The 27,041-nt window shown below is 39.0% G+C and overlaps 2 protein-coding genes across 4 annotated transcripts in view; one reads left to right on the top strand and one right to left on the bottom strand.

The window, feature by feature from the left end:
- LOC123721668 lies at positions 1 to 1,860 on the top strand. Its single transcript, XM_045681065.1, has one exon. The coding sequence runs from the start codon at positions 1 to 3 to the stop codon at positions 1,858 to 1,860; it is 1,860 nt and encodes a 619-aa protein (XP_045537021.1).
- An 8,433-nt stretch (positions 1,861 to 10,293) lies between these two features.
- Positions 10,294 to 27,041, bottom strand: part of LOC106711963 (disheveled-associated activator of morphogenesis 1) — a 95,408-nt gene continuing 78,660 nt past the window's right edge. For all 3 annotated transcript variants that reach the window (XM_045681041.1, XM_045681039.1, XM_045681040.1), the window contains 17 exons: positions 20,084 to 20,248; positions 19,739 to 19,957; positions 19,316 to 19,456; positions 18,799 to 19,027; positions 18,292 to 18,519; positions 17,725 to 17,864; positions 17,111 to 17,260; positions 16,554 to 16,688; positions 16,339 to 16,413; positions 15,562 to 15,882; positions 14,875 to 15,014; positions 14,397 to 14,558; positions 13,853 to 14,032; positions 13,256 to 13,379; positions 12,038 to 12,298; positions 11,481 to 11,663; positions 10,294 to 11,033 (listed from right to left, as the gene is read on the bottom strand). In XM_045681041.1, coding sequence (XP_045536997.1) covers positions 10,734 to 11,033; positions 11,481 to 11,663; positions 12,038 to 12,298; positions 13,256 to 13,379; positions 13,853 to 14,032; positions 14,397 to 14,558; positions 14,875 to 15,014; positions 15,562 to 15,882; positions 16,339 to 16,413; positions 16,554 to 16,688; positions 17,111 to 17,260; positions 17,725 to 17,864; positions 18,292 to 18,519; positions 18,799 to 19,027; positions 19,316 to 19,456; positions 19,739 to 19,957; positions 20,084 to 20,248 — 3,153 coding nt within the window. In that variant the 3' untranslated portion in view covers positions 10,294 to 10,733. The remainder of the gene's footprint in view (positions 11,034 to 11,480; positions 11,664 to 12,037; positions 12,299 to 13,255; positions 13,380 to 13,852; positions 14,033 to 14,396; positions 14,559 to 14,874; positions 15,015 to 15,561; positions 15,883 to 16,338; positions 16,414 to 16,553; positions 16,689 to 17,110; positions 17,261 to 17,724; positions 17,865 to 18,291; positions 18,520 to 18,798; positions 19,028 to 19,315; positions 19,457 to 19,738; positions 19,958 to 20,083; positions 20,249 to 27,041) is intronic.

The raw sequence follows: 27,041 nt of genomic DNA, 5'->3' as shown, positions 1-27,041 counted from the left end.
ATGAATGTAGAGTTGAAAGATAATCTACCCCAGGGTGGTACCGGCGATACCGGAGAATCCACCCCCGGGCCTTGCCCGGGCAGCCCCAACGTATCTGGGGGGGGCACTGCTCTACTTCACGGCAATGCAGCTGTGCCGGCCGCGGGTCCATTCAGTGACCAAATAGCGATGCTGTGGAAAGGTAAAGTACCAACACGGAATAGACGAGGGCGAAACGTTCGCCCTTACACGACGACAGGAAGTCGGGTAGTTGAGAGTGAAAGTGAGGCATCAGACGCCTCATTCATGTCAACCGCCACGGCAACAACCGATAAAGTGAAAAAGATTTCTAAGCCAGCACGGGGAAAAAGACGTCTGTCCAAGACAGTTTGTTCAACCGACAGCGAGACACCTACCGCTCAACCGGCTAAGGTGCAGGCAACCAACGCGAACGAGATGAGACAACAGTTTCTTTTACCAAAACCTATGGAGGGAGATAAAACAGCCGAGGAAGACATGGAAGACACGGCGCGAGAGGCTGCAGAAAGACGCGCAGCCATCAACGTGGCTCCCGGTGTACCGTGTGATGATCGCACTGCTGCGGCGTTAAGCGATCAGGTACTTACCGACATCGGCGTAATCATGCAGGTGGCTAATAAGTCAAAAAATCTAAAAGGGACATTTGTACGGGCACTAAAAGACGCAGCTATGTCCATCAAAATTGCAGTTGACACCCTACATCTCAGAACATCAAGTGAAGAAACAGTCAAGCTACAAGAAGAAAACACTCGTTTGCAGGGTGTAATCCAAGATCTTAAGAAAGATATGGCGGATTTGCGTAAAGAGGTGGAGCATATAAACAGAAGGTCGACTCCTTCACCTATTAATGACACTGATACGTCCCAGGGAGTAGCCAGCGTCGTTTTGCGCCAGGTCGGGAGGATGATAGATGCGAGGTTCGAAGCATTGGAGGAGAGACTCCTGCCAGCGAGGCGCACTCGTCCTCCCTTAGCTTCTGATAAGCGCAGTGAGTCAGGGTTGGGGACGGCTGATGGCAGCAACCCGCAAGAAGAAAACTTAAAACGAACTAGTTCCCAACACGTCAAGCCCGAAAAAGTCAGTGAAAGTTGGGCCACTGTGGTGAGACGTAAAAGCCGAAACAAAAAGAATAAAAACAATGTAGGACTCCAAACCTTATCTGCGGGTAACAGTGGTTTAAGATCAGCGGAGAATAGTCGTTATCGGCAACCTAGACTTCGTACACCTAAATCCGCGGCTGTAGTAATTTCTCTCCAGCCCGGAGCTGAAGACCGAGGCATCACTTATGCTCAGGTGCTGGCAGAGGCTAAGCAAAAAGTTGATCTTGCAAGTCTCGGAATCACAGCGATGCGATATCGCCAGGCTGCAACTGGAGCTCGTATCCTAGAGATCCCAGGGGAAGGAAGTGGTGAGAAAGCAGACTCTTTAGCCGAAAAGCTTAGAGCATCTCTACCTATCGACGTTGCTAAGGTGACAAGGCCAATCAAGTGCGCTGACATGCGTATTACTGGCCTGGATGATTCGGTGACTGTTCAAGAAGTAATAGACGCAGTTACCGAGCAAGGAATTTGTCCTAAAGAAACAGTGAAGGCTGGCGAAATTCGTCGATCAACGTTTGGTACTGGGATTTTGTGGGTGCGCTGCCCGGTTGCGGCAGCTAAGAAAATCGGTAGTGAGGGGAGGTTGTTGGTGGGCTGGATTTCCGCGAAAGCTCAATTACTACAACCCAGGCCAACTCGATGTTACAGATGTCTACACAATGGGCATGTGCGCGCGCAACCACTGAGGTGGATCGTAGTAATCTATGTTACAGATGTGGTCAACCCGGCCACAAAGCGGTAACATGCTTGAGGGATCCAAATTGCCCACTTTGCTCTGCAGTGAATAGGCCTGCCGATCATATTTTGGGCAGTAAGCAGTGCTCTCCGCCTAAGCCAAAGAGTGGGAAAAGCGTAACTGCTAATCCATCGAATGAAAGATCTACACCGATGGAATCGATGATAATCAATTGATTCAATGGCCTCCTATCGTCTCCTTCAAGCGAATATCAACCACTGCGCTGCTGCTCAAGATATACTTTTACAGAGCATAAAGCAGTGGCTAATCGATATTACGGTAGTTTCCGAGCCGTATCTTGTCCCACCCTCGCAATATTGGGTGGATGATACAGACGGACTTGTGGCCATCATATCAGCGCAAACTGCTCAAATGCCTCCTCTGACTATAATAACTAAAGGTAAAGGCTACGTGGCAATTGAGTGGAAAGGGATTGTCATTATCGGAGTGTACTTTTCTCCAAATAGATGCCTGGCTGAATTCGAGGATTTTCTGGCTGAACTGGGAACTCTCATCAGGCAAGTGCAGCCTCGATCAGCATTACTGATTGGGGATTTAAATGCAAAATCTGGAGTCTGGGGGTCCCCTGTAAGCGATCCTCGTGGCGAAGTACTGGCGGATTGGATGACGATAACCGGCCTGCTGGTTCTAAATCAAGGATCAGTAAACACTTGTGTGCGAAGATATGGGGGATCCATCGTAGATGTTTCTTTCGCATCCCCATCTATCGCACGTCGTGTTCGAAGCTGGAAGGTACTGGAAGATGTCGAAACACTCTCTGACCATCTTTACATCAGGTTCGACATCTCTGATAGCTCAGAATTCTCCATCACAAACTATACGCGGAGACATAATACTTTGACGTCTACTAGAAGGTGGTCTGTAAAAGGATGCAATAAAGTTGCGCTGGAGGAAGCATCCATAGTTCAAGCGTGGTTGGACCCTCCACCTGGAAATATTGACGTTGAACAAGAAGCGAATTGGTTTGGACTTGCCATGGCCCAAGTATGCAACGCCGGTATGCGCAAAATTTCTCAGTGTTGGCGTCCGAAACGTCAGGTGTATTGGTGGTCTTTAGACATAGCTAATCTGCGGAAGCAATGTGTGGTAGCTAGGCGACGGTATGCTAGGTATCGTAGAAGACTACACCGCGACGTTAATTTGGAAGTCCAGCTATACGCAGAGTATAAAGAGCGCACCAAAGCCCTCAAGCAGGCCATCAAAGAGGCAAAGGTTCGATCGCGGGAGGAACTGCTAGAGACGCTTAACCGTGACCCTTGGGGACGCCCATATAAAACTGTAAGGGGGAAAATTCGACCGTGGGCGCGACCGCTTACAGAAACCCTGCAACCTTGTGTTTTGGAAAACGTCTTGGCTACATTATTTCCCGTTCAAAGTGAACACTCACCACCACCACCGTTAACGGAGTCTTCCCATGACGAGCAACTAGTAGTGGAAAAGACCTCACAAATGGAACTTGATAGCGTAATTTCTAAACTACGAACTAAAAACAAAGCTCCGGGGCCTGACGGAGTACCTAGTCGTGCATGGGTTATAGCCCTTGACGCTTTGGGAGACCGGTTACGTAGGCTATTTGACGCCTGTCTTGAGACGGGCCAGTTCCCATCCAAATGGAAGACTGGAAGACTCGTCCTCATCAGGAAGGAAGGACGTTCTGAAGACTCACCCACCGCTTTCCGCCCAATTGTCTTGCTAGATGAAGTCGGTAAACTTTTTGAGCGGGTCATTGCCCGTCGGATCATGGAACATCTCGGTTCAGTAGGACCCGATCTATCGGACCAACAATATGGCTTCCGAGTGGGTCGTTCGACGTTAGAAGCTATCATGCGAGTTAAGGCCTACTCGGACGAGGCAATAGCGAGGGGTGAGGTACTTTTAGCAGTGTCTTTAGACATCGCAAATGCATTTAACACCCTGCCTTGGTCGTGGATAAGGGAAGCACTAATATTCCACAGGTTGCCCCTCTATTTAAGACGGATAGTTGCTGATTATCTCTCTGGCAGGTATATTTCGTACACTGAACACACTGGTGATCTGGTGAGAAGAGAAGTGTCACGTGGTGTTCCGCAAGGCTCCGTTCTTGGCCCTCTATTGTGGAACATAGGATATGATTGGGTTTTGCGTGGCAACCTGCCCCCTGGCGTGAACTTAGTTTGTTACGCAGATGACACGCTTGTTACAGCTCGAGCAAGTAACTTCGATGACGCAGTCCGTCTCGCGTCCATATCCGTTGAGCAGGTGGTTAGCAGAATTAGATTTCTGGGTCTCAGCGTGGCACTCAATAAATCTGAGGCTATGTGTTTCCACGGACCCCGTCAAGCGCCACCCCGTGGGTCATTTATCAGTGTTGGTGACTATCGCATCGAAGTTACATCTAAAATGAGGTATCTCGGACTTATCATTGACAGCCGCTGGAACTTTCGGGAACACTTTGCCCAGCTAGCCCCTCGATTAATGGCTGTGGCTGCTGCCTTAAGGCGACTATTGCCAAACCTGGGCGGGCCTGAAGCGAGTAGCCGCCGTCTTTATCTGGGGGTCGTACGATCTATGGCCTTATATGGTGCACCTGTTTGGACGAGGGCCTTAACAGGACATACCGTCGCCCACCTCAGGCGACCACAAAGGACTATGGCCATCGGAGTTATACGTGGCTACCGTACGATCTCCTTTGAAGCGGCTTGTGTGATGGCAGGATCCCCTCCTTGGGATCTGGAGGCTGAGGCACTTGCGGCTACATATCAATGGCGTGTTCAACGTCGAATAGCTGGCGAAGAAATTTCCCCTAGAGAATGGCAGTTACAGAAGCGCTACGCCCAGCAATTGTTGCTCGATAGGTGGAAAGAAAGGCTAGCCCACCCTAGAGCAGGTTACAGGACAATTGAGGCCATAGGACCGGTTTTATCCGAGTGGCTAAATAGACGACACGGTTCACTGACTTTCCGGTTGGTGCAGATTCTGTCGGGGCATGGGTGTTTCGGCAGATACCTTTGCCAGGTAGCTAGGAGGGAGCCGACACCAGTGTGCCATCATTGTGGTTGCCAGGAGGATACAGCGCAACACACGCTAGCAGAATGTGAAGAGTGGGCTGTTCTACGCCGTGATCTGTCCTCAGTTGTTGGGGATGACCTCTCACTCCCAGTATTCGTTAGGGCCATACTTACGAGCGAGAGGTCTTGGAGCGCCGGTGTTGGCTTCTGCGAAGAAGTGATGTCGCAGAAGGAGGCTGCGGAGAGGGTCAGAGAGAGGAACAGCCGTGACCCGATTCGTAGCCGGAGACCTGGACGCAGAAGGAGAGCCTACCAGGCTCTCTTGCGCCCCCCATGAGCGTAGTCTAGACGGCGATAGCCATATGCCTATCGCTGTCCAAACCTAGTTCCGGTGAGGGACAGTTAATGTTGTGCGCTGGCGGGTATGGGAGTGTGTGCCGGAACTCGTGCAGAGTTTATGCCGTCAGGATCACGGTAGTGTGCGAGAGCGTTCCCGTGTTCCTGGCACAAGGCAAGAGAAGGTCACCGTGGGGTTTTAGTCGGTGCAAGCCCGACATAACCTCCCTTGTTCCCGCAAGGGTGGTATGCGTAAGGCATTTCCCCACGTAAAAAAAAAAAAAAAAAAAAAAAAAAAAAAAAAAAAAAAAAAAAAAAAGGTTGGTTTCATTTTATTTCATCTCATTAAATTACATTTTCATTTCATATCAATAAAAATAATCTACCGAAGACTTCGCTGTTTGGGCATAGTTCCCCTTGCCTACCCAGAATGGGTGAAGAAAACAAAAAAAATCTCAGTTTGTATTCTTTTACCTTTGGCGCCATTTTCCAAACATTTTAGTTAGTTGAGTTTATTGTGTTTTTATTATTATATTAAATTGCTTCATTTTTTCACAACTGTGTTAAAAATAGTTGTTTAGTACATGGGCGGAACTGTCATTACATTCATTCACACATTCATACATACATTCATACTTGTCTCCAATACTAATTAATGTTGTATAGAATTAAGATTATTTTTTTTTATTTTTATATTAATAAAAATTAATTTTCAAATTAATAAAAATTAATTTTCAAATTAATAAAAATTAATTTATATTAATAAAAATTAATTTTCATAATTAAAATAATCAAATTAATATTTTTAACAAGTGTCGCCACCATAAGTGTTAAAGTAGTATGTATAATTTTGGTATGGTTAACTGTTAACGATTAACTTTAACTTGCGTTAAATTTTCGAGAATATAACGCTTTAACGATTAACGAAGTTAAATTTTTAATTAACGAATTAACGATTAACGAAGTTAACTTTTCGATTAACTGTGCCCACCTGTGGATGTAACCTATGTTTTATTCCAGACTATGTTTATATCTGTGCCAAAGATCGATCGTTCCGAAGATACCTCTAAACAAACATTCAGACATCTAAACATTCGCATTTCTAATATTAGTAAGATTAACTGTCACGTAATATCAATAGGTGTTAAATAAGAACGAAGCAAAAGCTGTCATTTCCAAGCCATCGCCTATACATTTATAATATAGTAATCCATGCATTGTCTATTTGTGCTTTTTTTGTCAAGTGATATTAAAAAGGAAAGCCAGTCTTAACCTTAATCTGTTCTTGTAACTATCAAATTTAATATCGTACTATATTTGCAGTAAAGGGACGTCCCTTAATAGTCGTCTATACATCGTGGCAATTTTTTATAAATTCAGCAGATGTAGAAAACTATAAATTCCTTAATTCCATTCCTTTAATGGATTAGGTCGTTAAAAAGGGTCAACCTTTATTAGACAGATAGCCAAAAAGTTCAACTAATTAAAGATGTCGCCCATTGGTTGAAATTCGACCAATATTCATAATCAAAGATTTTTAACCTTACGGCAAGTCTGAACAGAGATCTCCCTCACGACGAGTTAATCATGTTAAAATTTTCAATGACAAAGAAAATTCTTCACTTTTTGTTTAAAATAAATTAAATAGTATTTTATTATTAGTTAAAACAAATTAGTAAATTAAGTACTTTTTTCACGTAAAGCGAGAAGTTAATTCATTAATTTAATTCATTTAGTTATATCATGACAAATCTAGTGATTTTTTTCTCAAATTTAATTCAACCTCCACTTGACACCTGGCTTTTGTATAGTCGGGGATTTACATCGATGGAGCGAGAAATTCATACAGCAGTTAATGCGAGTGAAAACTACCCCTGTTAAAATAAACTTTGGGTTTATTGTTTTAAAGTTAACAAGCAATATAAGATATAATTCTCTTTATATTATTTTTAAAATTTTCCTTTCTATTTAAGGCTACATTGTTCAGAATTTCATCTAAAGCTTAAAGATCATTTACAAAAAACTTGAGAGGTGTCAAGGGACACCCGGATGGAACGAAGTTCCTTTCGATTAATTAGTGAAGGAACCAATGTTTATTCTATGAATAAAAAACTTAAGTCTTCACAAGAAGTACATTTTATTTCTATGAATTTTCGTTATATATTGTCACGTCGTTGCCATGGTTACTATAGCAAAAAGTGTCGTGACAACTTTTCGTAAGAATTTTTTCCGTCTAGCCCCCTTTCACAACGCGCGATAAGGAACTTCGTTCCAAAAACCAAATTTTCTTTCGAAGTACTGGAATAAAGAAATGTGAATTGATTGTATTTCAAATAAGTTTATAAATGAATTAATTCTATTTATAAATTCTATTTGAAATGTTAAGCTCTTATTAAAACGATTAAATGAAAGCTAAAGAGTGGTAAAAGTATTTAGTTACGTTGGGAACTTGAAAGCGCGGTCAGTTTTAATGAGACCTTCACTACTGTAATTGCAAACACAATTATATTAATTGTATTTTCTAAAACGTAACATTTTATTTTCAGTATTGTTTTTAGTTTTTTATAGAACGTAAACAAATAGTTAGAAACTTAGGGAACAGTTTCATAAGTCGTTGACGGCCGCATGCGTGTTGCGAGAGATTTCTTGCTCACGTATGGCATAGTGCTCGTATACAAGAAACGTTTTCATAAGTTTCAGGACCAGGATCTGTCTGGTGATAGTCCTTTTCCGTACCGAGCTATATACACTAGGCTCCGTAAGACGTTTTACATCCACCGATCTACTCCCCGTATGCTGTAAAACTACCGTTTTATCGACTGTTGATACTTCCTAAAAATTGTTTTCTAAACGATGCATCTAGTAAGTCTGTGGGTTTCCACTGCGGTGACATTTGTTGACACAATGTGTCATATTGTCTCTGTTCTGTCAAAGACAATGTGAGTAATGAATGACATTAATATGACTGCAGTCAAATCCCGCAACACTTTTAACTTTTGCCTTTTATTCTTATACTAGCTGTCGCCCGCCACTCTTAAAACTTAATTATTAGCCTTTGTAATCTTCAGCGAGATCCATGCAGACTTTCAGGAGATACATTCTAACGTGCATCCATCCATCCAAACATTCGCATTTATAATATTAGTAAGAAGTTTATAATGAAGCAGTCTCTTATTCCCTTTTCACTTCTACTTCTCTGTCAACATATCAATCTGAAATAACCATTAAATGATCTTGTAATCTTAAAGAAAATAATCTTTTAATAAAAGACAGTTTGTTTTAAAAGGTTTTTATTTTAAATAGGATCTATTAATTACATTACGACAATTACAAATAGACTTATGCAATTCTGAACAAAACAATAAAAAATTTACACATTTTTTAAATATACTATAATTATGTCAAATTAATAAATTATTATTATTATTTGTTACATCGCGATCCGGTAACAATATTTGATTGAATTAAACATATATATACAGTTAAAAATTAAACAAAAATCAATGTTAATCTCAAAGGTATAAGATTCAAATTTGTTAAAAACTGGTCATGTAAATATATCCAAAATCATTCATACTTACATTTTCAATTTATTTCTAAATATTAAATATTCAAACGCAAATATTTATTTCAATTGTCATATTCAAAATGACGTCACACTTTTATTTTAATACTTTTTTGGGATAACACGTTTGGATATTGGAGCCAATGTTTGTTTGGATATTGGAGCCAATGTTTGTTTGGATATTGGAGCCAATGTTTGTTTGGATATTGGAGCCAATGTTTGTTTGGATATTGGAGCCAATGTTTGTTTGGATATTGGAGCCAATGTTTGTTTGGATATTGGAGCCAATGTTTGTTTGGATATTGGAGCCAATGTTTGTTTGGATATTGGAGCCAATGTTTGTTTGGATATTGGGCCAATTTTTGTTTGGATATTGGACCAATTTTTGTTTGGATATTGGGCCAATTTTTGTTTGGATATTGGACCAATTTTTGTTTGGATATTGGGCCAATTTTTGTTTGGATATTGGGCCAATTTTTGTTTGGATATTGGGCCAATTTTTGTTTGGATATTGGAGCCAATTTTTGTTTGGATATTGGGCCAATTTTTGTTTGGATATTGGGCCAATTTTTGTTTGGATATTGGGCCAATTTTTGTTTGGATATTGGAGCCAATTTTTGTTTGGATATTGGGCCAATTTTTGTTTGGATATTGGGCCAATTTTTGTTTGGATATTGGAGCCAATTTTTGTTTGGATATTGGAGCCAATGTTTGTTCCAATATTGGAAGACATTACTTTGAATTGATGAAATAAACAAATAAAAAAAAAAAACTCGATTAAACTTTAACTGGTTTAACTTTAAATTAACTCCATAGTCATTTTGTAATCGGAATTTATCAGTATTTTAAAATTATTTTCACTCGAATAATAAATGTTGGGGATCAGAAACTAATCCGTCAAATTGTAAACTAGTTTCAAATTAAAATATGTTCCATAAAGAGGCTAAAGTTACAACTTACACTGTTACGTAACAAAGTACAAAATCTGTGTAAAACTTACAAATTAAAAAAAGTTTTGTTTCCCTCAGTTAATGGCTTTATAATTTATACATTAAAATTCTAAAATCCTTTCTGTAAATTGTTTAATGTAAATTTATACTAGTATTTAGTCTTTTCGCAAATAACTGTATAAATGAAAGCGTAGAGTCTAGAAAATTTTTAAAAGAATTAAATTTTTCTCCAATATTCTATGGAAAGTCAAGTATATTTCAATTTGTTACTAATTTAAAGTATTTTTATGGCCATTAAATTTTTTATATGAATTATTGTAAAGTGATACGTATTTTCTAGTTATCAATATATCTGAGCATCTCGTAGTGGCATTATGAATCTTATGCGTTACGAATTAAAGTGCAAATTGGACTAAACCCCAGTCTTGTGCTATTCAGTCAAATATAAATGTTTAAAATTAGGCGAAATGTGCATACAAAATGGATTTTTTTATACAATTCGTTGTTCGTACAACTTGTAATGTGTTGAATTTTCATATTATTTTCTGAAATCATTCATAAAATACAAAAAAAAGACACCCTAAAATACATTTCAATCAATAATTTTCTATTTTTATTTCCATTCAATAATTATCCTTAGGATTTTTCACCTTCGAGAGAAATCCTGGAAAATCAAACCCGTTCAGTCAAATTATATTCTAACACTTAACAAATAGAGTTCAAATTCAGATAACACTGACTAATGTCATATAAGATTTATTATATACGAATAGATTTGCTTAACAGAAGTTAATGATTGGATTCAATGGTCGTGGAATATTCAAAACTTATTTAACCTCAAACTTCTTGTTAAACTCGATATTGCGGATAACGCCATCTATCTTCGTCTATCAACAACTATTTGACCATAAACAACCGACATAAATCACAAGTCTATAAACTTTATCACTCGTTTGACTAATAACGTTTCCGATTAACTCGGTTATATAGAAAAAAATCCCGTTTCAATTCCATCTCGGATCACTTCTGTCTCTCTCTGGAATCTTCTCTGCACACTCCTCTGGGCGGGGAGTCTCTTCCCTTGTGGGCTTTCGATGTCTTCCTTGACCTCTTGAACTTGGCTACATCATCACCGAAGACATCACCGGTTCTAAGCGCTGAGATGAGATCATCAAACTCCCCCTTCTGTCCGTTTGTGAGAGTGCTATCGCGGGAGTCACCATTATGTCCGTTACAGTCTGAATTAGCTTTGCCAAGGGATTTGCCAACTGAACTTAACAAACTGGACGCCTGTTTGCGTTCCATAGTTCGCTTCTTTAACTGTTAACAAAGAAATCATTGTTAAATTATTAACGAGATCGACACAGGTCTGAGTTAAACAGTTTCTTGTAACCCTCCCAAAGCTATGTTAAAAAAGGGGACACCTTAAAAACTATGTAAATGGCGCTGGTAACGTTAAAACTGGCACTGATCAAATGTTAATAAAATTCTGATATAATGCATTAAAAAAAATGCGTTTTTTAACCTAGATCTGTAGAAAAACGCTACTAAAGATTTGTATGATGAAGTTATGACGTCACAATATGTAAGGTATATGTGTGTACATGTGTGTCAGGGTTGTATGTGCTGTGTGTACGGGTTGTATGTGGTGTGTGTACGAGTTGTATATGATGTGTGTGTATGGGTTGTATGTGCTGTTTGTATGTGTGTGTATGGGTTGTATGTTCTGTGTGTACGTGTGTGCACGTGATGTGTGTACGTGCCGACCTCCTGTTCGTGTCGTGTCCTGCGCTCCTCGTCATCACGGCGACGTCTCGCGGCGTCACACTCAGCGCGCGCCTCCGTCAGCTGCGCGAGGAAGGCGTCGAGCGCACCGAACAGCTGCTCCGGCGACGCGCTCGCCTCCTCGCCGAATGCGTGTGCGCACGCCTCCAGCCGGCTCTTCATGTCCTGTAACACATTCATATATAGGTTACATCTTTGTGTAACATGTTCTTAAAGAAAGAGAAAGTTCCTACTCATTTAGTTAAAATCAAAATAGTAAAAAAAATCAATTTAAGATGTACCTTAAATAACTAGAAAAATACTACAATTATCTTTACTCTTCATTATAATGGACTAGCTTTTACCCGCGACTCCGTCCGCGCGTAATAAAAAATAAAAAACGGGGTAAAAATTATCCTATGTCCGTTTTCTGGTTCTAAGCTACCTGCCCACCAATTTTCAGTCAAATCGATTCAGCCGTTCTTGAGTTATAAATAGTGTAACTAACACAGCTTTCTTTTTTATATATAGATAATGGAAACAACAAGTAAAATATAAACCTGAAAGAGATCCTCCAGCTGTGTGAAGGCGCAGACGGCGTGTGCGTGGAAGTCCCTCATGACGGGTACGAAGGCGTCGTTGGGATCTGTGGGCGCTGTGGGCGCTGTGGGCGCGCGCGCTGCGTGGTACTCCAGTTCACGCGCCACCTCGCGCAGTCCGGTGCGTAGCGCGCCCACGTCACGCTCCAGTTGCTCCACACACACTTTGGCTGCGGCGCGCACGTGTGGCACATCCTCCTCCAGCAACAACACGTCGCGGAACTGTTTCCATTATACAACGTAAGGCGATGTGTTTTTTTTTTGCTAATTTAACACGATATAGTGTGCAACTTTTATTATATGTTTCATGGCACAAATTGTACAACATAAATGAAAAAAATGTATTAAATTAAAATTATTCAATAAAACATACACACACAAGTAACGTAATATTAAGCTACATGACCAGTCATAATAATGACTGATCGCGAGAGCAACATAATTTTTTTTTCTTTTATCCAACAATTGACTATGTTGACACAGTCAATAAACAAATAGATAGTCGAGTGAAAAACATTCAACACAATGATTCGGATAAAACAAACAAGAATAAGTAACTAGAAATACAAATGAGTCAATTTAATAGTTCACATTTGACATCTATCAATTTTAACTACATACAAGATGAGGTGCTAAAAACATCGATTAAAGTGAATGAAACTTCAAACATATGTAAATTGAATTCAGTAATAAAATATATATGTTTTTCGTTTACTGACGAAACATTGTGACAACGTCCCATTATTATTATATTAAATATGTAACAAAAATTATAAAAAAAAAGAAGGAAAAAAAGAATTGTGCAGTTGTAACTTTACAAAGTTGCTTTGTTTGATTTTAATGTAAAGTCAATAGTGACATATTAAAATGATCCACATATAGTAGTATTTTTATACCTTGTAAATCTGTCTTCGGTGTAATATGTTCTAGACCACCGATTCCCAAACTATTTTGGACAAGTGACCCCTTTTTCTAAAATGAGCTGTTACCTCAGACCCCCACATGGGCAAATTACCTAATTTTAAGATCAATTATTATTATTAATTATGATTTAGGTCAATAGAAGACAGAATGAGAATTAGCAATGCATTAAGTTCGATATCGACCCCTTTGGGAATCCCTGTTCTAGACGACATAAGTATGAGTTATTCTTGTTCTGTGTACATGAGAGGTACTGACCTGAGTCTCAAGCAGTTCTACGAGGAAGTGCAGCAGCGTGGTGCTGCGACTGACGCTGGACTTGGTGTCCGCCAGCTTGTTGAGCGACGACAGACGGAACCCGGACGCGTTTCCTCGCGCACCCCTATACACAAAAGGTGATAAAACCTTTTTTTTATATTATAAGGTGGCAAACGATCAAGTGGCCACATGAATTCGCTGAAATGGCGAAGCGACCGCTGCCCATAGACATTCGCAATTGCAGATGCGTTGCCTACCCTCAATCGATGAAGGAGGAGACACACAAAAAGAGAATATTTAACCTTCCTATGCATCTCCTCCTCCATCAAATCCATCTCCCCTTCCCATCCTTTCATAGGGTCAGTGCAAAAAGACGATGAAACGTGACGCAAAAGGAAAAATGCTGAGATCGAGAAACTGGTGGCCGAGCACATTATTGGCGTGATAAAAACGCAACGACTTCGCTGACTCGGCCACTTAGAAAGAATAGATGATGTTCATAGCGTCAAACGCGCATATATAGGACGACCGAGTGGTCGGCGTCCAGTTTGCCATCCCAAGTATCACTGGATTTATGAGGTAGCAATAGAAACTGACCTGTTCATATAGTTGCCGAGCGCGAGCACAATCTCGAGTAGCGCGCGCAGACGTCGCGAGCGCGTCATGTCGCGTGCGGCGCGCAGCACGACTGACGCGCGACTGGTCGCCTCCGCCGCCGCGCCTGAGAACTTCTTCTTGAACAGCAGCGTGCGGACACGCTGGGAGTAGTGGGGGATCCTGCAATATAGTCAAACAAAAATCTCTGTTTAGAACAGAAAAAAAACAATAAACAATACTTGTAGATAATGAGAAAAAATAAGTCATTTCATTATTTTATTTTTCCATAAGTTAGTATTAGACTGATTCCGATTACTTGCCTTTATATACTTCTCGTCTGTCACAATTTCATATTATAATAAAATAAATATAGCGCCTGCGAGACAAAAATAAAAACCTTACTTACATTTTGTTTATTTTTATCTGGCAGGCGCAAGAATATCCTTAAATTTCGTGCAAAATTATGAAACATCCACGATAGGACCGGTCATTTCTTCCTACAATAGCTGGCTATAAAACTACTATATAACGTGCAGTAACTAACTTGGAGATCTCGTATAGGAATCTGTCGGCGCGCGCCATACTGTCCAACTCATCCTGGTGTTCCTCCAGCAACGCCGCTTCCTCAGCGCTGGGAGTGAACTTCAGCAGCTGCTCCACCATATCGATCGGCAGCTGCTCATCCTTGTCCATCTTCAAGATAGCTCTACAAGTTACAAGGAAAACCAAAGATAAGACGTTGAATGTACGAATCACTTGAATGACGAAGACTTGAGAGAGAGAGTTACTAAACTTACTTTATCGAGCATACCTTTTATCAATCCTATTTCTAAGTAACCCTACGTAAGTACTTAAAATTAATAAGGTTGGAAAACAAAAGTTCATATTTGGTATTTACTTAAGCACTAAGAATTCACATCTTCATTAAAATAATACTAGCTTCAGTATTATTTACTTTAACATTAAATAAACTAAGTTAAAAATTAATATCTAGTAAGTTAGCTAAATTCAGTGAGACTTACCGACAAATCTCTTCATCAGTCATCTTCAGTTTGGAGAGAAGTATGGTGCAGTTCTGCGCGCGTCTACCGTCGATCACAGTTAGAATCTTGGTACGCGGTTTAGCTCCTAATTGTCTAAGATCTTCCACTGATCCCTCGTTCTGAAATTCATCATTCATTCATTCATCATCAGCTCACTATACATCTCCAATGAGGAGCTCGGAGCCTACCCCATGTTAGAGGTGACTAGGTCATAGTCAATGCTGACCAAGTGCGGGTTGACTTCACACATATCATTGAATTTCTTCTCAGATATGTGCAGCATCACGATTTTTCCTTCACATTAGGAACGTCGGATAAATGTACATATGTAAATCGAGAATCGAAAAACACATTGGTGCATGGCGAGATTCGAACCCAGGATCTTCAGATTGCAAGTCAAGTGCTTAACCCCTGAGAAACCGACGCTCTCAAAATTACAATAAATACATCAGAATTTGCTTTCAACTTAGAGGATAAGATTAAAAGCTTTGCAAAACCTTTAGTAATTCACATACTGATTACAAACTTATGTATAAAAGTATTTCATTTAGAGCTATATAGCTCATTTCTTTATCATAATTATATAAAAGTAACCTGTAATCCACACACATTAGCTACCTTCACCTTCTTCGTTTTATCATAGACGAGTAATAAAAAAATAATCACCTGCACGCCGTTCTTCTGGTAAGCGCAGAACATCTTGTCAATGGAATGCAGATCGATGGCGTTGTAGAGGCGGGTGTCGTCCAACTCCTGCCAGATGGTGCCGTGCAGCTTCGCATCGGGGAGTTTACTCCAGTTGAAGCTCTTGAGGGGGTTGGAGGGTGCGGGCACGTGCTTCCTCTGTCGCGGGGCGGGGGCGGGGGCGGCGGCGGGAGCGGCGGGCGGCGGCGGCGCGGGCGGGGCGGGCGGCGCGCGCACCAGCGGCGGCGGCGGCGGCGGCGGAACTCCACACGACTCTATCACTGCACTCTTTAAGTTGCTCACCTACAAATTTACACTTTGTATTTAAACAGTGATAGATCCAGAAACAACAATATTTGTCAGGAACACTAATAGGCCAGCTTCCCTGGTGAAATATCATGACCACACAGAGGACAAGCGTCAAGTGAAGTAATTCTGGGTGCAGTACGATCGGTATGCTTGTTAATGACCTAATTTTAGTCCTTTTCCGCTTCCCACCCTTTTCTTATAAAGAAAGGATAGAAAGTGGATTTGACGGAGGAGAGGGTAGATAGGAAGAGGATATAAATGAAGGATTAAAAAATGCATCTGAAATTACACATATCTATGAGCAGCAGTCGCTTCACTATTTTAGCATACTCAGGTGTCCGCATGCTCATTTGCGACCTTGAGATATAAAAAATATATATTTAAAAAGTAGACAGCTACTTTTGTAACTAATCAAGTTATATAAATTCTGCATGATAATGTTCCAAATACCTTTGCATCATCAGGTATACTGCCCTCGCTGACTAGCTTCTCAAATCGGGAGCGCTCGGCTCGCTCGTGACTCAGCTGAAAGTTGCACCACTCAAACTTAATAGAAGATAGCTAGCTTATAGCATAGAAAGTGACACTTGAATTTGATTTTGCTTGGTAATAATTATGATCTATATCTCTCTCATTCTCTCCCTTTCTCTTTGTCTCTCTCCTACCTGCTGCTCGAGCTGTTGCGCTCTCTCCGTCCACTCCATGTGCGCGGCCGTCTCCCTCTCTAGACGCTCCTTCATCCTCTGCACGACTCCCTCCAACTCCTCCTTCTCCTGCGAGCGCTCGTCCACTTGCTTCTCCTGTTGGTTAGTCATGCGCATGAGGCGGTCAGAGAGTTACGTGCGGTTGCTTTTATGATATGTCTTTATATATTAGAGGCAATGTTAATTGATGAAGTTATATTGGGAAAGAAAAACGACATTTGTCATATTTTTTTTAACTGTTTTACAAATTATCTCATTGATTTAGTCTTTCTAAGGGAAAATAGATAAATTTGTTCTTTTTAAAAGCATTGTTTCGAAAATATTTAATCCAGAACATTAGTTATTCATTAAATGGAAATGGAAAAGTGAATGTTTTCATCAGTATCACCATATCCAAATAAAAAAATTAAATCATTAAATCTTTTTAAAAGCTTATTTAATTATTAACGTCGTCACCTTGATAAAGTTACTGTCCAACACCTGTTATTATCTGCGTTCATCACAATACTATATCTTACCTTCTTCGCCAGTTCTGTAGCAAGATCTACGTTCTCTCTTTCTAGATTCTCCGCTTTTGTTCTAGCAGCGACCAGTTCTTCTTCTTTTGCTAGAAGATGAACTATTTCACCAACGTTGATTTCCAAAGGAGCCATATCCGGGTCGTAGACCTATAAACAAACAATAACGAGTAGACATTACATAACATGTAAGTATGATAATATAAGAAGACGTCCTAGCTTATTTATTTCTGGATAATACGAAAAAGTCAAACTCACAATAAAGTCTCATCAGATTTTTTTTTACTAATATTATAAATGCGAATGTTTGGATGGATGGATCCATCCAGGATGTTTGTCTGATGGTATCTGCAGAACGGCTCAACGGTCAACGACTATTCAGTCAGTATAGCCAAAGGGATTACAACTGTACAGATTTGCTACGCTATCTTGTAAATTGCAACGACATTTCTCACGACGATCTTGTCAAACAGGTTGTGAGCGACTGTCTTTAGCGATGACAGATAGAACTATCATCGACACGCACTGTGTACGAACCTTTATGATTAAACTCACCGGGTTCCAAACATTACCTTGCGTACGAAGAGCCTCAAGGTTAGTTAAAATAAGCTTACCTTGTTGTGTTCGGAGGAGTCGTCCTTGAGGGAGCCCTGTTCACTGGCGGCGCGGCTGCCGGCTGCGGCCTGCTGCAGCACCAGCTGCTGCACCACGCGGTCCAGCAGCAACCAGTGCTGAGAGTGCGGGTTGTACTCCACTACAAGTACAACACAGAGACTTATACGTAACTGTAACTGGTATGACGTGTGGTATGGCTGTGTAACTGATATGACCATATCGCCAAGTTTTGGTCCCTGATTACAATAAATGGATAGGCGATTGCTTGAAAATGACAGCTTTTGCTATGTTCCGATCTAAACGCGCCTGTTGATGTTACGTAACATTTAATTCTTATTATATTATAAGTTAGAATTCACAACGCAAAATGGCGAAAATCAAATAGGCACAAAATATAAGACTTAAATCCAGTCCATTTATAGAGGTGGCCGAATGGTCTTGTAATTGGTGTGTAATTTTCAGCCATTCCCCTGTTTTAGATCAGGGACTTGGGGTAAGAGGTGATGTGGTTGTGTGGTCATGTGGTAATTTGGTATTGTCGCCATGTAGCGGTGTGTGGTACTTACATGGCAGCAGCAACAGATGCTGCAGCAGCGACAAGAGATGTGGGTAGGCGGCGGTGTGACTCAACTTGCGGCGCAGTAACTCAAACATGGCGGCCGCACTCTTGGTGTCCACGTGCTGTTTGTCAAAACGTCGCGCCAACTCGCGCTCATCCTCATTGCGGACCATCTCGAAGAACTCGATGTGACGGTCGAGGGTTTCGTTCTCGTATTTACGAAGTTTTTCGATTACTGCCAAGAAATATGTAACATAAATCTCGTGACAAAGTAAAAAATTGTAAATGCAATACTAAATTCAAATACTTAAAATTGAAATTACGAATCGAACTCTGCTCATAGACACCCGCAATTGTAGATGTGTGCCTTTAATAGACAGAAAAGGATCGCACAGAAAAAGAATGATTTGCCCTTTTCATATCTCCCCTCCTCCGTCAAATCAATTTCCCCTTCCAATCCTTTTCTTATAAGAAAAAGGTAAAAAAGAAAAGAAGACTAAAATTAATTACTAACCTGGTTGTATCCCCAACATGAGCAGTTCGTATCGTAGATGCAGTCGGAACTCAAGACTGTCTTCACCGGGGCCGTAGTTAAGGACGGCGTTAACAAAGGACATGATGGCGGTCTTGAGACCGAGGTCGTCGCGATACGCGCCCGAGCTGCGGTCCAGCTCGTTCACCACGCCTTGGAACCGCGCACGCTCGCCTGCGTACTTCTGGTAGTTCACCATCGCCTCTAATACCTGAAATTATATAGATTTAAATCTTTCCTTTTGAAAAAAAAAAAAATTTTAGCTCCAAGAAACAGTTTTTAGATTCAAAATCTAACTGTGCAGAATTGAACTACTAGAACTATTAAATTATAACAGGTGCTTAATATATTTAATTGCTATTAAATTATTTCAGGTGATCTATGATCATCTAATTGCTAGTAAATTATTACAGGTGCTTGAATTTATCTAACAAATACCATGACAACTACTCCCCTAGCCCCGTGATACAAGGCTCATAATAATTTATTTTTCGCTTACCTTCTTATGTCCGCCGGGCACGAGGCAGACGGCACCCAGTATCTCTAGAGCCGCGACCTTTGTCTTTACATTCTCCGTGTCCAAGGATTGTGCGATGAGGTCGATACTCGCTGGGTGGGCTAGCACATGAGCGCGGCCGGTCTGAAATATTCCTTATTCTTGTACAAACAGATAGTCGATACCTATAAACTAATAAGACCTACTATTATCCATGTTCCATACTTTTGTACAATACTGTCTTATAGATAAAGTGACATGCGTTGAGTTCCTTTTTAATTAAGTTAAGTAATACATTAAGTAAAAACTACTAGTCTTAGACTACACACTAACATTATACCCGATAGCTCCCAGTGATATAATTTCGTATCCACCACCAAGACTCAAGAAATATTTTTTACAAGAGTTCTTTAAAATTCAACTTACCGAGTTATTCATAAGAGCCTTTATTCCGGCGATTAGATTATGCCTAATAATCGCTTCATCTCTGGGCGCTCGTTGTAGCGCGTCCAGTAATGTGGTAAGCCCCCCTTGCTTGATGAACCGTAGTACAAAGCTGTGTGCGCGAGTTCTAAGAGCGGTCTTCAAGCCGTCAACTAACGCGCAAGCTTCTGCTGGGAGACCGCCTTCGGAAGAAGCAAACGCCTGGAAGAAAATTATATTTATTGATCAGAAAACTTATTTCATATCGATTAGATCTTTATGTGTTTTGGTAATTTTATTAATAGCCAAGTTGCCTTTTCTTCTCTAAGTGACACATATGTTACTTACTTCAGCAATCTCTCCAAGCGCCTTAACGTACTCTTCGACTTGCGGCGCGCTGGCGAGCGGTTGTGTGCCGATGGGCGGGCGGCGGCTGCAGTAGATCTGCCACTTCTTGGCCGCCGGCAACTCCATCATAGCCGCCTTGTTCACCGCCGTCAGGTCTAGCTCCTCCTAATAAATAAACAGATTTATGAACATACAAACATATACATATGAAATCTTAGCTTGCTGCAATATTTGGGTAACGGACACAGTTCTAGCGTTATCAGATGACCCTTGTATTCGAACATTTTCAATTTTAAGTATAAGCATTTTTAACTTCATATTTCTGCTGCCAATTTCTTAAGTTTGTTATATAGTTGTCAAATGTTTTAAAAGTTTATACATTATGTAAACGCAAATAAACCTTGAAATTCTTAGATACTTTGATCATAATCACTGTTTAGAGTTTAATTACAGAACCACTCGACATTCTCGAAATCGCAGTTAAAAAGACATCAATTAAAAAAACTTCAACCAGTTTCTAAAACTTTAAAATCCAGTGTGCCTTAACCCGAATAAAAAGTCCTTGATAGCATTTAACCTAAATTCTCAACTAAATCTACGAAATTGAAATGTAAATTCGGTTAAAACTTCGACTAAATCTAATAAAAAGTCACTTGTAAAATACCATTCCTTAAAACTACGTAAATTGAACATTCATCGAATAAGGTGTTGATCGAGCACGGTTTTAAAACGTGTCGTATCGGAACAGATCGGAAATGGTAAGAAATGCGGACACAAAGAAACATATTGGAACAAGGTAACAAGGAATAACATTACAAGTGACATATAGCAAGAATGTACATTTATAACGTAAGTTTCCACATTCAAAACATATAGACAACATGAAACAAGTCCACAAAAATAAACTGTCATAGATAAAAAATATGTTTTTAATTACCACCACAACAGTTAACCTATTGTCCTTATTAGGAAGCAATACATAAGTAACAAAGAAACGTGTTCATTGTGCTCCGAGCTTTATATGGAAGCATAACGAAGTGACTGATATTAAAACCAATAGTAGCTTAAGATCCGAGCACTGAGACGCAGAGAAAGCATTGGACAAGGGCCAACGAATATAGTTCCTTCTAAACAAGTCGACAATACTTTATGGTACTTTCAACTCGGAGAGAAATCGTGCTTTAGCATGACTGTAAACATATTCGGAATACAATATTTAATCGAGATATTGTAAAACCAAAAATATATGATAAAAAAAAGTAATGTAATGCTTGCAACTATGCTTTTAATAAGCACCAACAGTACATTGGAACCCGGAATGTAGTCGGCAATTCCGCATTAGCTCGTGCGTTCTTTATTACTTTGATGCTAAAAGACACTTATACATTTCATACTGCTAGCATGTTTCTGTCGACCGTGTAAAAATTTCATTTTATAAAGCAGAAATATCCAGAACAATTGACGTCATAATTTAAAGAGGAAGTACGACCAAAATTACAAGAACTATTGGTAAATTATCACATAATACTTTAGCAAATGTTATACAAAGAATTTATCCTAAGTGCAGAAAAAATATTGACAAACGCAGCACAAACACTAATCTCTAGAAATCAAATATTAATAAATTATTTACAAGTCAAATTATATTCATAAAATATTTTACAAAAAGTACCAAAATGAATCGTAAACTAAATGTAAACAAACGACGACTTAACGTTGGTTTCTGAGACAAAAATCTATAAATCAAACATATCGTTATTCCTGTCATTAGCATTGACAAAACAGAGATGAAAATATGTTTTAAACGGAGACTTTGGTCTCAGAAACCAACGGTTAGTCGAACGCATGTATATTCACGGTAAATAAAACTAAAACAAACGCAAAGTATTTTCCATATGCGTCTTAATTTCTATTATTATTTGGTACCGGAGGCCTAATTTTAGTCCTCTTTCCCTTCCCACCCTTTTCTTATTCGGAAAAGATGGGAAAGAGAAGTAGATTTGGCGGAAGAGGGGACGTATAGGAAGGAGAAATATCCTCTTTCTGTGCGTCCCCTTCTCCGTTGATTAAAGGTAGGCAAGGCATCTATGTGTAACGGTCGCCTCGCTATTGCGGCGAATCCAGGTGGTCGTTTGCTCGTTTGCCACCTCATGATATAAAAAAAAAATTAACCAATGATTTGTTATAATCGTAAAAAACAGACATAAGAATTGAAAAACTCCTTATTTTTAACTACCTACAAAAGAGGTGAGGTTCTCAATTCCTGTGTTACCTCATACATTAAAGTCGGTTAAAACAAATGTGTAACAAATGATGTTAACCGGTTACCAAAACGCACGCCTGCATAAAATCAATTAAAGATAAACATACTGTAGATCACTTTGATGTAAAACGAATGCAACAAATATCAAATGGGCAATCATTTTCGTAATATTATACAAATATTAAACAGTCCGTAACCACATTTTGCGGTTAACCAATATGCCTTTAAAAGATGCGTTTATGGTACATAAAACTTGTTAAATAGGGATGTTCAAAGAAATGTTATAATTTGCCCTAATAATGTGGGTTTCCATTGTTGACACACTTTTATATATTGCTGTGGAATTTTAAGGCCACCATCTTAGACAGAAGTAAACTTCGTCGGAAGGGAAGAATTAGAAAATGGATTAGAAAATGTTTAAAGCTTGTATATTTGTTGCACAATCAATGCAGGAGGTCCACCGTAACCAGTAAACATTTTCAAAGGGGTCTACAATAACAAAGCAGAGAAATCTCAGGTTGGCAGTACGTTGATGAATAGGTAAAATACGTAGTAGGCTAGGTCTAAAGGCGACCTCGTATGTCACATAACTCAGGGGATTTCGCGCGAACTGACCGCATATCAGGCACTCACTTACCGTGTAATTGATGTTATTACCTTATATATGTATGTATATACTTCTATGAATGTGGGAAAAACATTATATAAGAAAATATGTTACCTAAGAATTGTCATAATAAGCAAGATAATTAGTTAGATTGCTGGCAACAGACCCTTAAGTCCATGTTTTACTGTTATTTTATCAGTGAATTATTTCTGTTCGTAACTAAAAGACATTGGTTAATAAATATGCTTTTGTTCAATTGTTTCCGTAATATAAATCTATTCATTTCAAACCCGAAGAAAGAGCGACTGATAAGAAGAGATTTAAACAAAAAAAATATAAATATTAAAATTCGTAAATGTTTTTATTTGGAATCGTATCCGCTAAAGTCTATTCCTTCACAAGACCATTGTACGCAATTACACATAACAAGGTAATTTGAAACGAAGCGATCGTAACTCTACAATAGACATAAAGTTGGTCGGTACCGAAGCTTCAATTTGCATTAAACATTTTATAGGCTCACAAACTGAGAATCAGTCAGCTTTCTACGTAGCATTCCCTCCGTAAAGTGTAGTCTATCATTAGTGCTTTCGCCGGCATCTGTGCCTAGAAACCCTGAGAAATTAATACCATCAAATATCTATGCTGTTGTTAATGGACAAGCTTGACCAGTTCTGCAGTGAGCATGTCATAAACATTGGATAAGCTGCTCGAATATGAGAAGTTTCGTCAGCGTTTTTTTAAACGCTTGAGTTCTAATACAATATCTTAATGCAGTAATTATTGATTAATTTGAAATGTAAACTATAACATTAACTTAATAAATACACCTAAAATTTAGACACTTAAATAAAATATTATCATTAGCTAGTCAAATGATCAAGTCACGTCAAGTTTGTAGACTTCTTAAGCTCTTTAGATGGCTCCTATCTAGACGCAGCTACTCGTAGATATGGCTACCGACACACGAAGCAGTTGTATTTACTCGGCCGAACATAAAGGGCTCAAAATGCTAAACCGCTTATTACAATTTTAATATCAAATACCGCTTTCAGTAATCTATATATATAAAAGAAAGTCGTGTTAGTTACACTATTTATAACTCAAGAACGGCTGAATCGATTTGACTGAAAATTGGTGGACAGGTAGCTTAGAACCAGGAAAAGGACAAAGGATAATTTTTACCCCGTTTTCTATTTTTTATTCCGCGCGGACAGAGTCGCGGGTAAAAGCTAGTATATTATATTTAGATATCTACGGTCTAATAACTAAGAACGCAGAAATACAGAAAAAGTTAAACCAATCAACGCAACATAAAAAACTTTACAAATGTGGTGGTCAGTAATTAACGTAACATTAGAACAAAAACATAAATGTTTCCGTTTTTTTTTCTCCTTTCCCATGACAAACCAGATCACATAATAAAGAATGTAAGGACAATTCTTGAAATAGCGACAAATGAGCGAAGGAAAGGCGCCATTACAGTAAAAGTACGATATCTAGAGAAGCCGAAAGACGACGATTATGCAAAGTAGAGCAAACACTCTTAGTTAAAAAATGAAGAAATATGTAAGATCATGTGAACAGTATATTTCAATTCCTCTTTTTTTATATTATAAGGTGGAAAAGTAAGCGGCCACCTGAATTTGCGGAAACAGCAAAGAAACATCTTTGCACAGACATCTGGGACTTCAGATGCATTGCCTACATTTAATACCCTTCCCATTCTATCTGTTAATCTGATGTTTCTATCGTCATTATGTAAATATCATTTTTTTAACAATCCATCATATTCGGCCGACGTAGTGCACAAGAATGTCAGAAACAGAATCCGGTTGCGATCGTGACTCGGTCCTAACCTTTATGAACCTGTCGCACTACAAGCACAGCTTTAGCAAATTGTCCCTGATTACTGTGAGGTTTCATTTGTAAGGACAATGTTCATAATCGAATTATGATGGTAATCACAGAGTTGTAATGTTATTTTAAAGTAAAATTCGACTGACGTAACGTTTAAATTATTTCATTTATTTGTCTCTGTTTTATCATTGTCAACAGCAGTGGAATTGTACAGTTAGGCCAATATTTTAAGTTACAATACATACTGCTATAGACAAAAATATACTATGACAGTCGTATTTTTTTAAGATTGTCATAGCTACAGACGCCTAAGTTGATGATAATAGTTTAAACCACCCAACCTTCAAAATGTTTTCTGAAAAGAAGACTATTCAAAAGCAAGATTGGCTAATTAATGAAAGTTGTCCAAAATCCAGTCACTACATATATATTGGGTTAAGGACCGGAAGATTATGATGAAAAACTTTATCCATTGATCTTTGATTATCACGAACCTTCAGGTAACGCGCACTTTATCCAACTCTATACATTTCTCGGATCTCACGAAGGTCTACATCTATTTGAATTTCAATAGAGATCTGTTTACGCCATGTGGTACGAGTAATGTTCGAATGCATCCAATCACAATGAATCAAGCTCAGCCTTGGTGAAGTCACGATCCTCTCACTAATCTTGATACATTTTTTACATAACTTGCAGCATTAGCTCTGTTTGACTTGGACATTGGACTCTCGATATTATAAAGTCTCAGATTTTTCAACAAGCTACATTCACTGTTTTTTTAGTAGATGGCATTTAATAAGGTTACGTGCCCAATTCGGCCTGCAAGTTCACTCTAGTACAAAATCAAAATTGAACGTGTTAAGGAAGAATCCAACTAATACGAAGTAAAATGTTACACTTTTTTTTATATCTATTAAGAGATGTAACTCTTTACGTCGGATGAGTGGATCTCGTCGATATTTCGCTCGGTCATCTTTACGTATAAAACTAAAGGAGACAAAAAAATACATCCACAAAAGATCGTATTTAGTACATGTGAAATTCTATTATAACTTAATAAACAATTACATTAATGTCAAAAGTCATCGGCAAATTCAAGTCGAACTTGACCTTCCCCGGGCACGTGTGTTGTATAGAAATGCGCGTGCGCAAGCAAAGTGTGTTAGTCGATAGGAAATATTTGCGCGCGTGAGAAACTTTACAATTGATGTCTTCCCTTCTTACATTATTTAACGACCGAGATAAATCGATGGACGGTTTCTTACACGAGGATTATAAATTCGTGTTACTTTAAGTTGAAGATAAAATAAGTGTTTTCGTATAAAAAACAAAAAGTTAATTTAAATCTTGATCTACTGTTATACAATACATTATATCACTCACAACCATACACATAGTTGGTTAATGAATACTTAAGCAGTAATTTAGTGTAGAGCGAATCCCTTAGTCATCAATTAACGTCATCGAGTGTAACAGTTAATTATCTTTTAAAAAAGTAACCATAGTAAACATTCCTAAATCTAACAACAACCGTTGCTAATTCCTAACAGGTCTATCAATGGCGAGGAGAGAAATCATTAATAACTCGACACGTTCTATACTGGTGCCAATCATTGAGTCAGATGAAAGTGTCTACGATGGGCGCATTTACCCTACTTATATCCCTGACGCAGCATCTATGGGTAACATGGGGTATATTTCACTTCAACAAAGCTATAGTTATTGACTCTACTTGATGCTTGATAATACACATTTCTTACTGTTGTCTTCTACTACCTAAATACATACTAAATAATTTTAAAATTAAAATGTGTATATAAGATTATTGAAATAAATAAATTGGTAAACATTCTTCAGTTGAAGATCTAAAGTATTTATTAAGATAACCGCATTTTTATTAATAACTAGGTGTCGTCTGTGACTAATTCTTAAGTTTTTTTTAATTCCGCGCGAACAGAGTTGCGAGCGACAACTGGTAAACTTAAATCGCTTTAAAGTGTTCATAAATTACTATTAATTTTAAACTTTATAATATAGTGATCACTCTCTGTTATCTCTTATATATATAAAAGAAAGTCGTGTTAGTTACACTATTTATAACTCAAGATCAGTCTAACTGATTTAGCAGAAAATTGATGGGGAGGTAGCTTAGAACTAGGAGACGGACATAGGAACTTTTTTATCGTGTGTGCATTTTTTTTATTCCGCGCGGACGGAGTCGCGGG

Source organism: Papilio machaon, chromosome 14, assembly GCF_912999745.1.
Source record: "Papilio machaon chromosome 14, ilPapMach1.1, whole genome shotgun sequence".
NCBI classification, from domain to species: Eukaryota; Metazoa; Arthropoda; class Insecta; order Lepidoptera; family Papilionidae; genus Papilio; species Papilio machaon.
This window is presented reverse-complemented; position numbering and strand designations above follow the sequence as displayed.